General features: G+C 31.6%; 1 protein-coding gene across 3 annotated transcripts; it reads left to right on the top strand.

Annotated features, from left to right (window-relative positions):
• The first annotated feature begins 205 nt into the window (after nucleotides 1-205).
• On the top strand, nucleotides 206-14,782 carry LOC125070903 (CLIP domain-containing serine protease HP8-like). 3 transcript variants are annotated; one of them, XM_047680911.1, is made up of 7 exons: nucleotides 206-335; nucleotides 11,480-11,619; nucleotides 12,233-12,431; nucleotides 12,706-12,887; nucleotides 12,948-13,056; nucleotides 13,814-13,991; nucleotides 14,071-14,782. In XM_047680911.1, the coding sequence occupies exons 1-7, from the start codon at nucleotides 275-277 to the stop codon at nucleotides 14,309-14,311; spliced, it is 1,110 nt and encodes a 369-aa protein (XP_047536867.1). In that variant the 5' UTR covers nucleotides 206-274; the 3' UTR covers nucleotides 14,312-14,782. The 3 variants fall into 3 exon arrangements, with proteins under 3 accessions (XP_047536867.1, XP_047536869.1, XP_047536866.1); XM_047680913.1 differs by lacking the exon at nucleotides 206-335 and adding an exon at nucleotides 10,617-10,786 and having other exon boundaries at nucleotides 12,233-12,427; nucleotides 12,705-12,887; XM_047680910.1 differs by lacking the exon at nucleotides 206-335 and adding an exon at nucleotides 10,617-10,786.
• Nucleotides 14,783-14,846: the final 64 nt, after the last annotated feature.

The following is a 14,846-nucleotide window of genomic DNA, read 5'->3' as shown; positions in this document are numbered from 1 at the left end:
TACATGTAAAATAATTAATATTGTGATAAAAACTATTTAAAAACAATATGGAATAACTTTAAATAAAACTAATTAATACTACGTTACTAATATATAATATTTATATTGAATTATGTATACATACATATATGACCCACACTATCATAATTACATTACTAAGGAAAACATCACACCGTCACTTGGCAGTTGGATGCCAAGCCGTACTAACGAGAACACCACGATTATATAAATGTCATATGTATATACAAAAAAATATATTCAATAACAAATTAAAATGATTCAAAAACTATTAATTTGCTTGTTAGTGATTCACGTCTCGGATTATTCATTCGCACGTAAGTAATTCATACTAAATTATTTTTTTATAATGCATTGAGTTTAATGAACAACCGGTATCAATTTGCGATGTATAAGAAATAATAGGAGTTTTACGGGTTGGTTATAGCAGTGATATTGAAATAAAGAATAATAATAATATCTTATTAATATCCGCCGTTAAAATGACACAGATGACCTCATATTAGATATCAGCTATTCAAATCAATTTTGATTCAAAAATGAAGGTCATTCATTACTTTACTGAGTTTATATATTTTAACGAAGCTTTTCAAAAAAATCTAAGTATACAATGATACTCTTCATAGGTTATCTATAGGTTTTGTTTAATTAATGGCTGTTCTCTAAAATTACTGTTCAACATTCGCCAGTAATCATCTTCTATTTTTTTCATTTGGATCATTTTGTCCTTCGATTTTGAAGAGTCGGCGAAATGAGCTTAGACAAAAAAATTGATAAGCAGACAGTGACAAGAGTGCTTCTACTAGGATTCCGTTTCTTTCATCTGCTTTCCGGAATAAAATTATTAATTTTTAAAACAGTCTAAAATTATATTTGTCAACGTAAGTTTTGCGATAGTAACATAATTATCATCATACAAACTTACGCAATTGTTAGATCGCAGCAGTAGGTAGATCTGGCACCACAGATTCACAAATTAATGTAAGGCAAATTTTTAATTTTAATAATTATATTAGTTTATCTTGAAAAAATAAGAATAATAATTTTTGTTTAATTAAGAAAAATGCGACAGCTGTATGTTGTTCCGTCAGTGTCCCGAAGCGTTGAAATTAGCGTCCAAAACAGATCCCGCAGAAAAACAAAGGCTTAAAGAAGCAGTGTGCGGAATTAAAACCGTGGATGGCAAACGGCGTCCTATGGTAAGCACTACAATACTACTAATGACGTAGTCCAAAAACTGACCTTTATTTGTGAATTAAATTTATTGTATCAAACCGTGCTCTGCTCGCGACTTGCCATATACCATCACTTATCTATCCACTGACAATGCCTCAGAAAAATCTGTTAATCGCTTCAGAATTTATTTTAAAAGCTAAGTTTACTAAAATACTGTCAGTGTTATGTACATTATTAAATAATACTTAACTTTTCAAAAATTTATCTCACCGAATAGTTTAAAAATGGCTGTTCGAAATCAACTTACTAAATAGAACTTTGGTTTAACTGAACTTCGTTGGTTGCAATTAGAGTAATATTTCAAGTTCAAATAGAGTACAATTTCGTTATATCATTCCTTAATTTTCTAATTTTTATATTCCTTGAAAATGGTTTGATCATTCACCAATAAATACTCCCGTCCGCAGCTTTCCCCTCGTGTGACGACTCATGTCCTCTTTACTGCACACCTGATAACGTGTATCCAAAATTTTATTATGATCGGTTAAGTAGTTAAGACGTGAACAACAAACAAACTAATTAATTATTAAACGAACGCACAAAAAATGCACAATCAACTCTGCTCGACTGATGATCCTTTTGACAGATTTGCTGTTCCCGCTTCATCACCGTATCTGAAAGATTTGCAGAAACAGAAACAGACATCGAAACACACGAGAACATCGCACTGTTACCTGAAAAATGCGGTGGAATCAATGGAGACCGAATCATCGGAGGTCTTTATGCCAACCTCTATGAGTTTCCATGGATGGCGCTTATCTCTCATGTTATTAGGAATAATAATGGTTATTTATACTTTGTTTTATTATTATATGGTACCATTTTGCCAGAAATTTCACTTTTTGATAAAAATCTTCTAATATTAAAATACCATAATCAACTCTTCCCTGGTTCATATACAAAGCAATTATTACAACCACTTACAACAAAACTCGTTGATAACACCGTTCATGGTTTCGTATGAAAAATGAGAGATTTATATTTAATAATATCAGTGAACTACAATTGTTTTTTTTTATGAGTGTGTGCTATCTACCGACGGGCTTGCACAAAGCCTCTTAGTGAACTATCCTTACTACGTTAGTTAACTATCCTTCTCGAATAAATGAAAATGTATATTCTGATATACTATTAATTTTATTTTCTGATGTTGATTTTATTTTCACAATTTCAGCTTATAATGACCTCTTTTTTATTTGTGGAGGGAGTATTATTAATTCCCGATACATTCTGACGGCTGCTCACTGTGTTCTCAAGAAAAAGCTCTATAAAGTTCGAGTAGGCAAATTGGATCTCCATTCCCAAGAAGATTGCCAAGGAGAATATCCGTTTTTATACTGCTAGGCTCACTTTCAGGTTTAAGTTATTTCTCGAATCATTAATAAAACAAATAATCAGTTATAAAACTCATACCAAAACGCTTATGTTCATAAATTGTTTTAAATCTTTGCAACAGGATATAGACGTCGAAGAAATTATTCCCCATAAGGAATATCAACGTACGCTGTCAAATAACGATATTGCTTTACTTCGTGTTAAGCAACCAATTGATTTTGGACACAGTAAGTGATTTTAGAAAAATAGATTCATAAGAGATTTTCATATTTTTGATATTTAAATATAATTCGAAAAATTCCTGATGTCTTTAAATTTGATGTTTTTTAGAGAATATCGCACCGATTTGCCTCCCAGTGTCATACGAAATTCGTAATATAAGTCTCGTTGGTAAAAAAGGAACTATTGCGGGTTGGGGTACAACAGATACTGGCAGTAAATCCTCCAGGCTACAAAAGGCCGACATACCAATATTAACAACCTCTAATTGCTACGAACAGTAAGATACTACTATATTTTTCTTTTAAGGAATTTATGATTTAACCAAATAGGCTTTCTACGAATTTTTAATTTTTCATGTCAAATTGTCATCTAGCAGTGAGAAATGAAAACGAACTTCTAGCATAAATTCAGTTACACAAAAATATCTTTCAAAAATCATAGAACTTGACTTAAACGACTTTCCTACACAATCAATATCTCAATCAATAGTGTGCTTGAGAAATTAGATTGTCCCTTTACAATGAATTTATTGTATATCATCCATTTTTAATCAAACGTTTTTGTTTTTTTTAGGATGACAGAATCCGCTCCTAACCAGTTCTGCGCCGGTGAGTTAGGTAAAGATTCATGTAATGGCGATTCCGGTGGACCTTTCATGATGGAAAATAAAGTCAATGGCAAATTCCGAATGATCCAGTACGGCATCGTATCGTACGGCCCAAAGAAATGTGGCACGGACAATCCTGGGGTATATACTAATGTCATCAGCTATATGGACTGGATATTAAGTAACATTAAGCCCTAAACAAGAAGAATCTTTCGTTACTTCAGTTATTTTTCCATTTTACATCAAAACGCTAAACCTATGTGTGTTTTATGAATGAACAATTACTTATTTAATTCATACTTGTGATGAAACTGTACAACACTGTTAGATAATGTTGTAATTAATAATAAATGAAACACACTGGCTGAGAAATAAATTTGCTTTCGAAGAAAAGACAAATTAAACAGTTTTTTTTATTACTTCGAAAAATTTTTAACAAATATCAAAAACCAAATTCAGTTTAACAGAGACTTTGACAGATCACGTATTGGATAACATTGAACCCTAAAGTAACACCCATAACAATTATATTGTATCTATTATAAGATCTTGTAGCATTTATTTTCACAAAACATGAAAATAAAATAATTGATATCATACTTCGTAAAGAGCATTTAATTTTATTATAAATGATTTTTTCACAATAAATTGGCTTTAAGAAAAAACATTGTAATCATTTTTATCATTCGGTAATGTAAAGTCGCAGGTCGCAACCGAACTAAAAAAAGAAGTTTTGTTTTCTGACGTCCATCTACTTTTTATTCATATATCCATACTTCCGTACTTACTAATATTATAGATGCGAAATTAGCTCTGTCTGTCTGTCTCGTTTTCACGCCAAAACTACTGGACCGATTTAAATGAAATTTGGTACACAAATAGTTTAGAGCCTGAGAATACTTAGAGACATAGGACATAGGCTACTTTTTTTTTTGGAATTTGGAAAAAAGTACTATAAAGGGTCCTAAAGGGGGATGAAAGGTTGTATATTGTTAAAAGTACTGTCATTTTTAGAACAAGAAGCATAAAACTTATATTTTAGGCTGTACAATTATAAACTAACATATCATGACACCCACTGAAGAGCGAATTTTGGAAATTCTACCACTAAAGGGGTGAAGTCCGTCATTTTTTAAGTTAGAAACATGAAACCTTATTTTTGGGATACTGATTAAAAAGGAGTAGATACTTATTTAAATGCTTCTGCATATTCTACCCCTACGGGGTTGAAATAAGGGTTGAAAGTTTTAATAGAAGTCCGTCATTTTTTAACTTAGAAGCATGAAACCTTATTTTTGGGCTACCGATTAAATATGAGTTGATTCGCATTTAAGCGTTTCTGGATATTCTACCTTAAGAGCTGAAATACACACCAATGTAGTATACAAGAGGTCTTATATTATAGTAATATTTTAAGTTAATTTGTAAATATATTAATATTCTACGCGTGCAAAGCCGCAGGTAACAACTTGTAAATTATATTTAAAGGGAAGATTCAATCCGTGCTATTTTTAAACAATGAGATTATAGCTGATGATTCAACAACCGATCTATTTGCTTGAGCTCACCTTGCGTTTTATTTAAATTTCGTCGTTTATTACGCATTAATTTATTGTGTTAGTAGCTAAATAATAATTTCATCATTTTGACAATATTATTCCAACTGGAGTTGAGCTCCTAAGGTAACAGTTCGTCCCATGATATTTTATCTAACCGATTTGTTTGCAATAACAAGTCGTTGCCGGTGCCTTTTTTTACATTTTATTTTTATAAATTGTGGCGTTATTTTATATTTTTACTAAACATCAGCAGATCTTCGCTGGACTTCGCGAGCTTGTCGTCTTCTTGGAAGACGTGGCCCACACTGACATTTTTTTTTTTCAGTTTAAAATAATATATGGTAATATATAATATATAAAAATACTGTATATAGTAGTTTTTTTTATCTTTTTATTTATTTTTTTATCCGAATTACTGTAATCCAGCGAGCCCTGCTCCGTGCTCGATCAGAGAGAGCACAGCCTCGGCGACTCTGATGTCACGTTTATGTATAGATGTCTTAAGGCTGTGCTCTAGGATGGTCTTTTCTGAAACACCCGCCGCTCGGCCGATGAATCTGCCGATAGCGTCGCTACCATCGTCCGTGTAATAGACACAGGTGTTAGTTTCATGGAGACTACAAAGGGCGATAAAAGACCTAAATGTCAATAATACGTGCAATTACTGACAACAACACACGTTTTGTACTGTTATGAGATGTATTTTTAGATCCAATTATGAAACCTAATTCATCGAAATTAGCAAATCAGTCAGGTCCTAAAAATTTATAAAGTTCACCGGATCCCATTTTTAAAACTAATGATTGAGAATCACCAGAAACTACTTGAGGTAAATTAGATTTCCAATTCCTAAGTGACATAGAAGCTGACGCAAGTATATTGGTGATTTCATTACGAATAAAAAATAATTTGTTTAAATCATCACTACCGGTAAGCAAATCATCAACATAAATACCGTGCTTTATAATATGCCACTTTATAATATATAGGCTTAAGGCATCGTGTCGCAAGAAAAGGTGCACTAGCTGTACCGTCTTGGCAGTGTTTAATTAAAAACCTTCACTGGATTGTTTGAATTTACTACACGCCAAATTACCTGCCTCAAGTGCCTATCCGATGGATGGACTACAATTTGGAGATACATTTTTTCAATATCTGCGAAGATGACAAACCTATACTGACGAAACCGAAGTTCATCCTGAACCGTAGGATCTAATCTGTAAATCATTGAAGGAAAAACTTAAGACGGGCTTCATTACAAGGAACTGTGAACAAGTATTCAAGCTGTGGTCACCTTTACACAGTCTTATTGACAAATTCAGTGCTTGGACAACCAAAAATCTGTGCCGTTACCATGGATCTTGGGAACGTATTTATTAGCCACAGGAGTATTATTTCGTAATAACATCAAAGTTTCAACTAAGTCAGCGCGCGTATGAATGAATTGAAGAAAAACATCGAATTTGATTTTGCTGTCCTTTTCTACGCGGCCCTTAAACTCACAATAAGACCTCTGATCTAACTTGCGAGTAACTAAATATATGAATAAGTGTCCCATTGTTTAACTAGCTCACCTAATATTCTAATGAACGCAATTTTATTATTTCATTGTTCTATCAAACTTTTTACTCTAGTGAAGCATGCAAATAACGAAATTTATTTATTTGGTCAATTTCATAATTATTATGGATAAAGTGTCACGAAATTCTAGCCAATTACTATAACACCCATTAAACCGTGGTAGCTGTATTGTAGGCAACTTAATAGGCTTATGAATGCTGACACCCGTATTCCTATCGGTACATATAGACTTATTATCTTTATTGTATTTTGGTGGTTGGTGCGTAATGTTCGCGTGTTAAATGTGTTTATTGAAACACATAAGTAAACCAAGGAATAGAAGGTGCAAAAGATGGAAACTAATAGCTAATATAAGTACAATGCAACGTATACTGCGCGGCGTGGGATAAAGCAACAAACGTTCAGCGTCAAGCATAAGTCGTGACTGGTATATGTTGAACCGCCGCATACGCAGAGGCGCGAGAACAAAAGGATCGCTATAGTGGTGCGTAAACATCGCGTTCCAGTGTAAGCAGCGATGAAGCTGCGATACAATAGCTATGATATTTTATTTATTTATTTAATTATTAAATTGTGTTTATATTTTTGTATGACTGTGTGATGTATGAATGGATATATGCGATTATATATATATATGTTATACGTTGTACGTTTATTTATTATATTAATTATATATTATATATTTAGTTTTTATTATATAATTTTGTAGGATTTCAAAAATTCCTAAAACCTAAACAAAACCTTATAATATAATGATGCGAACTCTGAACGCACAGACAACTGTAATTTTACATCATCAACTTATAGTACATTCTAAACGCAACTTTAGGTCATCATGTTGCACGTACGACTCGAACTTTTCCAGTTGCAATTCAGTAACATCTCAGCCGTTTAATTTTTTATCATTCAAACATCAACGCATCGATTCAATTAATGAATGCTGTTAAGCGACCTTTGACCTTTCCTCGGACATACTGCGATTCGAATGTCATCGACCTGAAAAGTAAAAATTAACAAATTATATACCTTGCTATTTTAATTATAAACTTAAGGTACTAGGCTTAGAATTGATTTTATTATATTTAAGAACGTAAATAAGTATCTTAATCATGAATGTTAAAATATAATTATTAATTTTTAAACAGCTAATTTTAATTAACTATATTATATTACGTAAATCAATCGTAATAATATCTAACACTAATTATTAATTATAATTAACATTACAATATTATAATAAACATGTACCTACGCATCAACTATAATAATTGAATGTATGTCTCTTAAACGCATTAATACAATAACTATAAATCGAAGTAATTACTTCTACAACACTGTTTAAGTGTTATATAATAATATTTCTGCTAATCATATGAATATTATATGAAAATGAGAACTGTGCAAAATTCAAGTCGGTACTATATTAAAATAATTGATACAGGATTAAAAATGTACCAACCTTTTATATATTGCTTATATATTAAAGTCAAATACAACCTGTACGAGTGTTGGGTGACGATATTATCCACTAGAAAACGAAAAAGGTTGCTTTATAATTTGTCAATATATTTACGGTTGTATGACACTAAGGAATAATATATTATAATTTAAATCAAATATTATACCGTCTCTTTTTTTCTATACTTTGAGTTATTAGGTGGGCCCCTAAGTAGTATTCGCTCAGGGCCCCATAAACTCACGGTCCGGCCCTGTATATACTATAATGTTTGGTGCAAATAAACTATTATTATTATTAAGCTATTGTATAATAAACATTAATTAAAAAAGTCATACAGATGCGCGCAATTAACATTATTTATTTTTCGATTAAACTGAAAGCGGCTTTTATGTCAAACGTCTAAAGTTTTACTTGTTCATTAATGGTTATGTATAACAATGATAATCTTAATGTTGTCTTAGATTTTCGCGATTATTACACATTGATAAAATTCCATTAGAATTATCGCCTAATTTAGTTCTATAATATATATCTATAATAATAATCTATTATAAAATAAGTTACTCCTATTACGAGAATTATTGCGTGGGACGTTTAAGTATAATCATGATAAAAGTTCCGGACAGCCAATATTATTGTAAGATAAAATAAAGAAAAGCTTCATTTATATCCGTTTTCGTAATTTTTCCAGACTTTGTGTATTGAACCAAATTACATCTTTCATTATACTAACAAAATGGACATATACACATACACATAGTCTGAAATAAATGATTTATTATTATAATTATAAGAATTCAAGTTTATCATATATCTTTAGATAGTTGACGAAGTTTTTTCGTACACTCTCAATCCCATTAATATGCAAGTTTGTACACGGTGACCAGATTAAGCAACAATATTCTAATCCGCTACGGACAGTTTCAAGTCTTTGGAGCATTTTAGAATAAATCCGAGATATTTCTTTACTAAATCAAGTGTTTTGTCGTCATAAATCCTATCAATATATATTAATTCTTTAAGCTTTTTAACGATTTCATTTAATGTGATAACATTTGTCAATATTTGGGACCATTTTATCTAATCACACCATTCGATTAATTTGTATAGATTTTCTTGTAGTAAAACAACATCAAAAAGTCGTATAATTATTCTTGTTGTATTTGTGTATAATTATTTTAAATCAACAGCGAATAAACGCACGTCACAATATTCAATCATTGGCACAATATCATTAAGGAATATGAAATTAATGAATATATAAAACAATGGCACTAAATTAGATCCTTGTGACACTCCCACAGAAACAACAAATATTTTAGTGTGGTGTCCATGGACTATCCCTCTAGAAATTCTTCCCATATGACAAGTTTTGAACCATTTTAGTAGACGATTCGAAACTATATAATATTTCCACTTATGTAAAGAATGCAGTGGTAAGCCTTATCGAATGCCTTACCAAGGTTGGTGGCACATTGGTGACGGAAGGAATGGCTATTATTTCATACAGTGTCATTGTCTATGGATGGTGATGACCACTTAGCATACATTACATCAGGGGCCCATTAGCTCGTCCGTCTACCTGTATTAAATGATAGCCTATCATAATACATGTATATGTATTGTAGGAATATTAATTGACGCTCGGGTCTTTCCTGCAGAGGCAACACCTGAGCCAATGTCAGATACGTCTTTTGGGCCAGGTTATAAAATTGAATATAAAATCTAGACACGCGGTAGCATGTCAGCCAAGTACAGAACTGGCGAGCAGCACCGTGTGTAATAAATATTACACGAACCATTTGGAGCCACTTTGACCTCCTCATAACTCAATAATATTTGATAAACGTGTAAAAATTGAGACTCGCGAGATACATATGTGTTTGAAATTTCATAAACGTATCTCAAACGGTTATTTAGGTATTAACGTCTAAAAATCGTCATTTTTATCACTGACTGACCTATAGATCAAAACTATAACCTACTTCCAGGTGACCTAGAAAGTTGAAATTTGGCATGCAGGTAGATAATTAGGCCAATACAAAGGAAAAAATCTGAAACTGGAAAATTTTTATCATTTTATTATAATTTTGTACTTAATGTACGTTAATACTAACTGAACAATACTGAGCTGTCCTCCATTCTTCATAGATGTTCTGAATTATAATTTGTTATTATAAACACAAACTACAATTTGTTTTTATGAACATATAAGAACTAGCCAAGACAGACCTTAGGCTACAATATGTTATCCTAGGGTATAAGAAGAATTGATATTTTAAAATCGTCATAAGAGTAAGTATAAAGAGTAGGTGACACTTCCGTTTCTTTACGTAGGACTTATCGACATGGACTTATTACGGAATTATTTTTATATGTATTCATATATAAGTACGGGTGGAATCGTGTAATATATATGTATGTGTTTATACTATACATGTAAAATAATTAATATTGTGATAAAAACTATTTAAAAACAATATGGAATAACTTTAAATAAAACTAATTAATACTACGTTACTAATATATAATATTTATATTGAATTATGTATACATATATATATGACCCACACTATCATAATTATATTACTAAGGAAAACATCACACCGTCACTTGGCAGTTGGATGCCAAGCCGTACTAACGTGAACACCACGAATATATAAATGTCATATGTGTATGCAAAAAAATATATTCAATAACAAATTAAAATGATTCAAAAACTATTAATTTGCTTGTTAGTAATTCACGTCTCGGATTATTCATTCGCACGTAAGTAATTCATACTAAATAATATTTTTTTTTTATAATGGATTGAGTTTAATGAACAACTGGTATCATTTTGCGATGTATAGGAAATAATAGGAGTTTTACGGGTCGGTTATAGCAGTGATATTGAAATAAAGAATAATAATAATATCTTATTAATATCCGCCGTTAAAATGACACAGATGACCTCATATTAGATATCAGCATCATCATTCATCATTCATATCAATTTTAATTCAAAAATGAAGGTCATTCATTACTTTACTGAGTTTATATATTTTAACGAAGTTTTTACTCTTCATAGGTTATCTATAGTTGTTGTTTTTTTTTAAATTAATGCCTGTTCTCTAAAATTACTTTTCAACATTCGCCAGTAATCATCTTTTATTTTTTTTCATTTGGATCATTTTGTCCTTCGATTTTGAAGAGTCGACGAAAATGAGCTTAGGCAAAAAAATTGATAATCAGACAGTGACAAGAGTGCTTCTATTAGGATTCCGTTTCTTTCATTATTCAAAGTAAGTTTTGCGATAATAACATAATTATCATCATACGAACTTACGCAATAGTTAGATCGCCGCTGTAGGTAGATCTGGCACCACAGATTCACAAGTGAATGTAAAGCAAATTTTTAATTTTAATAATAATTTTAGTTTATCTTGGAAAAATAAGAATAATAATTGTTGTTTAATTTAGAAAAATGCGACAGCTGTATGTTGCTCCGTCAGTGTCCCGAAGCGTTGAAATTAGCGTCCAACACAGATCCCGCAGCAAAACAAAGGCTTAAAGAAGCAGTGTGCGGAATTAAAACCGTGGATGGCAAACGGCATCCTATGGTAAGCACTACAATACTACTAATGACGTAGTCCAAAAACTGACCTTTATTTGTGGATTAAATTTATTGTATCAAACCGTGCTCTGCTCGCGACTTGCCATATACCATCACTTATCTATCCACTGACAATGCCTCAGAAAAATCTGTTAATCGTTTCAGAATTTATTTTAAAAGCTAAGTTTACTAAAATACTGTCAGTGTTATGTACATTATTAAAAAATACTTAACTTTTCAAAAAATTATCTCACCGAATAGTTTAAAAATGGCTGTTCTATAAATAGAACTTTGATTTAACTGGAACTTCGTTGGTTGCAATTAGAGTAATATTTCAAGTTCAAATAGAGTACAATTTCGTTATATCATTCCTTAATGTTCTAATTTTTATATTCCTTGAAAATGGTTTGATCATTCACCAATAAATATTCCCGTCCGCAGCTTTCCCCTCGTGTGACGACTCATGTCCTCTTTACTGCACACCTGATAACGTGTATCCAAAATTTTATTATGATCGGTTAAGTAGTTAAGACGTGAACAACAAACAAACTAATTAATTATTAAACGAACGCACAAAAAATGCACAATCAACTCTGCTCGACTGATGATCCTTTTGACAGATTTGCTGTTCCCGCTTCATCACCGTATCTGAAAGATTTGCAGAAACAGAAACAGACATCGAAACACACGAGAACATCGCACTGTTACCTGAAAAATGCGGTGGAATCAATGGAGACCGAATCATCGGAGGTCTTTATGCCAACCTCTATGAGTTTCCATGGATGGCGCTTATCTCTCATGTTATTAGGAATAATAATGGTTATTTATACTTTGTATTATTATTATATGGTACCAGTACTCACTCCAACTACATTTTGCCAGAAATTTCACTTTTTGATAAAAATCTACTAATTTTAAAATACCATAATGAACTCTTCCCTGGTTCATATACAAAGCAATTATGACTTTCCGAGCTCCGTTAAACGATTATAGGACCTTACAATGTCTATCGGGCGTAAAGCGATTACTACGGATCCTCTTGTATACTCAGAATTTGAAAGGTATTTTCTGACTTTTATTCCTTATATTATAGGTAAAAAACACACTCAATTCAAATGTGGAGGGACAATTATAAACTCTAGATATGTTTTGACTGCTGCACACTGTGTCGAGTCTAAAACAATAGCTGGAGTACGCGTCGGTGAATTCAATATATATACACCAGAAGATTGCCAAGGAGAATATCCACAGTATCTCTGCGAGAGTCATATTCAGGTATTCAATATATTTAGCAACTTGTTTTTATATATGTGTCTAATGTTTTTTTTTTTTTAGGATATTGCTGTAGCTAAATCAATTCCTCATGAGGACTTTAAAATACTGCCTAACGTACAAAATGATATCGCTCTCCTCCGCCTCAAGGTGCCAATTGACTTTTCATTTAGTAAGTTAAATGGAAATATTATTTTGTTAGTTATTAAAATATATCTAAATGATTAGGAACATGTTACTTTATTATTTAAATAATGTGAATGACGTGGAGCGCATAACGTTCATAAAACGGATACGTTATCACTGCAAACGAAACTGTGTTCTTAATGGAAGCTACTCCATACATTAAGCGAGTTATCATTTCATTCGTACGTAACTTTTTTCTCATTTTAAATGTTATTTGAACATCGCTTGCTAAGGTTTGCGACTCTCCGTTTTTTTTTTTTGCACCATATTAGATTGGACAAAGTTACTATTATATAAAAATATCTCAACGAATATTTATTTTAAAATCGATCGCATTTTATATAACCGCTTGTAAAATAAACTGTCTGACAAGGAAGCGAGCCAATATTGGATTGTCCAGTAGTCCTGTCACATACATAGCATAGTACGTTCAAACTAGACAATAAATTAGTAAGCTGACAAATAGAGCTGAACATTGGTACAGGTCTTGTATAATGAAATATTAAAAACCACTTTAACATTTCTCCTAAACAGTGAACTTGTGAAACGGTGAAAACTTTGTATATCATGCGATCATATACAACAAAAAAAACTGTTTTTTTATCTTTTTCGATGCGCCTTTTATGGTTCAAGCCCACATTCAGATGTACATATATAAACATGTTATCAGATAATATGTGATAACTTATCAAAGTTGTCCCAAAATTTTTTTACCTAAAATTCAAAGAAGAAGATATTTATAGAAAACGTCGCACCGGTCTGTCTACCGATATTTAATGAACTGAGAAACATAAGCCTCGATGGAAAACAAGCTACTGTTGCTGGATGGGGAATTACCGAGTTCGATCGAGCATCTTCCGTTCTTCGAAAAGTTAATATACCAATAAAGACTGATAATGAATGCCGACAATACTATGACAGGTGAGAAATTTGATTGGCAATGTTGATTGCTGTTAAATGTTTAAAAAAAATTACTAAATCCTACATTTTTTTATTTTAGAAACTCTGACGCTCGTTATACTATTCACAAGAAATTATGTGCTGGTGAGACGGGTAAAGACTCCTGCAGAGGCGACTCTGGTGGTCCACTTATGTTAGAAGAGGAATACAAAAACAACTATCGGATGATTCAGTTCGGCGTCGTGTCTTATGGACCTCAACAATGTGGTTCTTCTACCCCAGGAGTATACACCGATGTTAGGCAATACATGAAATGGATATTGGATAACATTGAACCCTAAAGTAACACCCATAACAATAACATTGTGTTTATTATAAGATGTAGCATGTAACATTTATTTTCACAAAACATGAAAATAAAATAATTGTTATCATACTTCGTAAAGAGCATTTAATTTTATTATAAATGATTTTTTCACAATAAATTGGCCTTAAGAAAAAACATTGTAATCATTTTTATCATTCGGTAATGTAACTATAAAGTGAACTATAAAGTGACGTTTTGTTTTCTAACGTCCACATTCTTTATTTATAAAATAAATTATTTGAATGGATTGAATCTTCCCTTTAAATAAAAGGGAAGATTCAATCCTTGCTATTTTTAAATTAGTTAAACGCTGATGATCCGACCGAACTTTTTGCCTCAACACACCTTACGTTTATTCAAATTTCTCATAATATATGTAAAACTACAGGTTCGAATTGCTAAGTATAAAAGGCAATTTCCATCTGAATAAAACGTTTAAAATAAATACATTATTTATTTTTATGAACACTAATACTTTGTGTCAGTTAAATTAAGGTAAAGTTGTATTG

Source organism: Vanessa atalanta, chromosome 18 (genome assembly GCF_905147765.1).
Source record: "Vanessa atalanta chromosome 18, ilVanAtal1.2, whole genome shotgun sequence".
Classification (NCBI taxonomy): domain Eukaryota; kingdom Metazoa; phylum Arthropoda; class Insecta; order Lepidoptera; family Nymphalidae; genus Vanessa; species Vanessa atalanta.
Note: the sequence above shows the minus strand (reverse complement) of the source record. Positions and strands in the feature narration are given on the sequence as shown.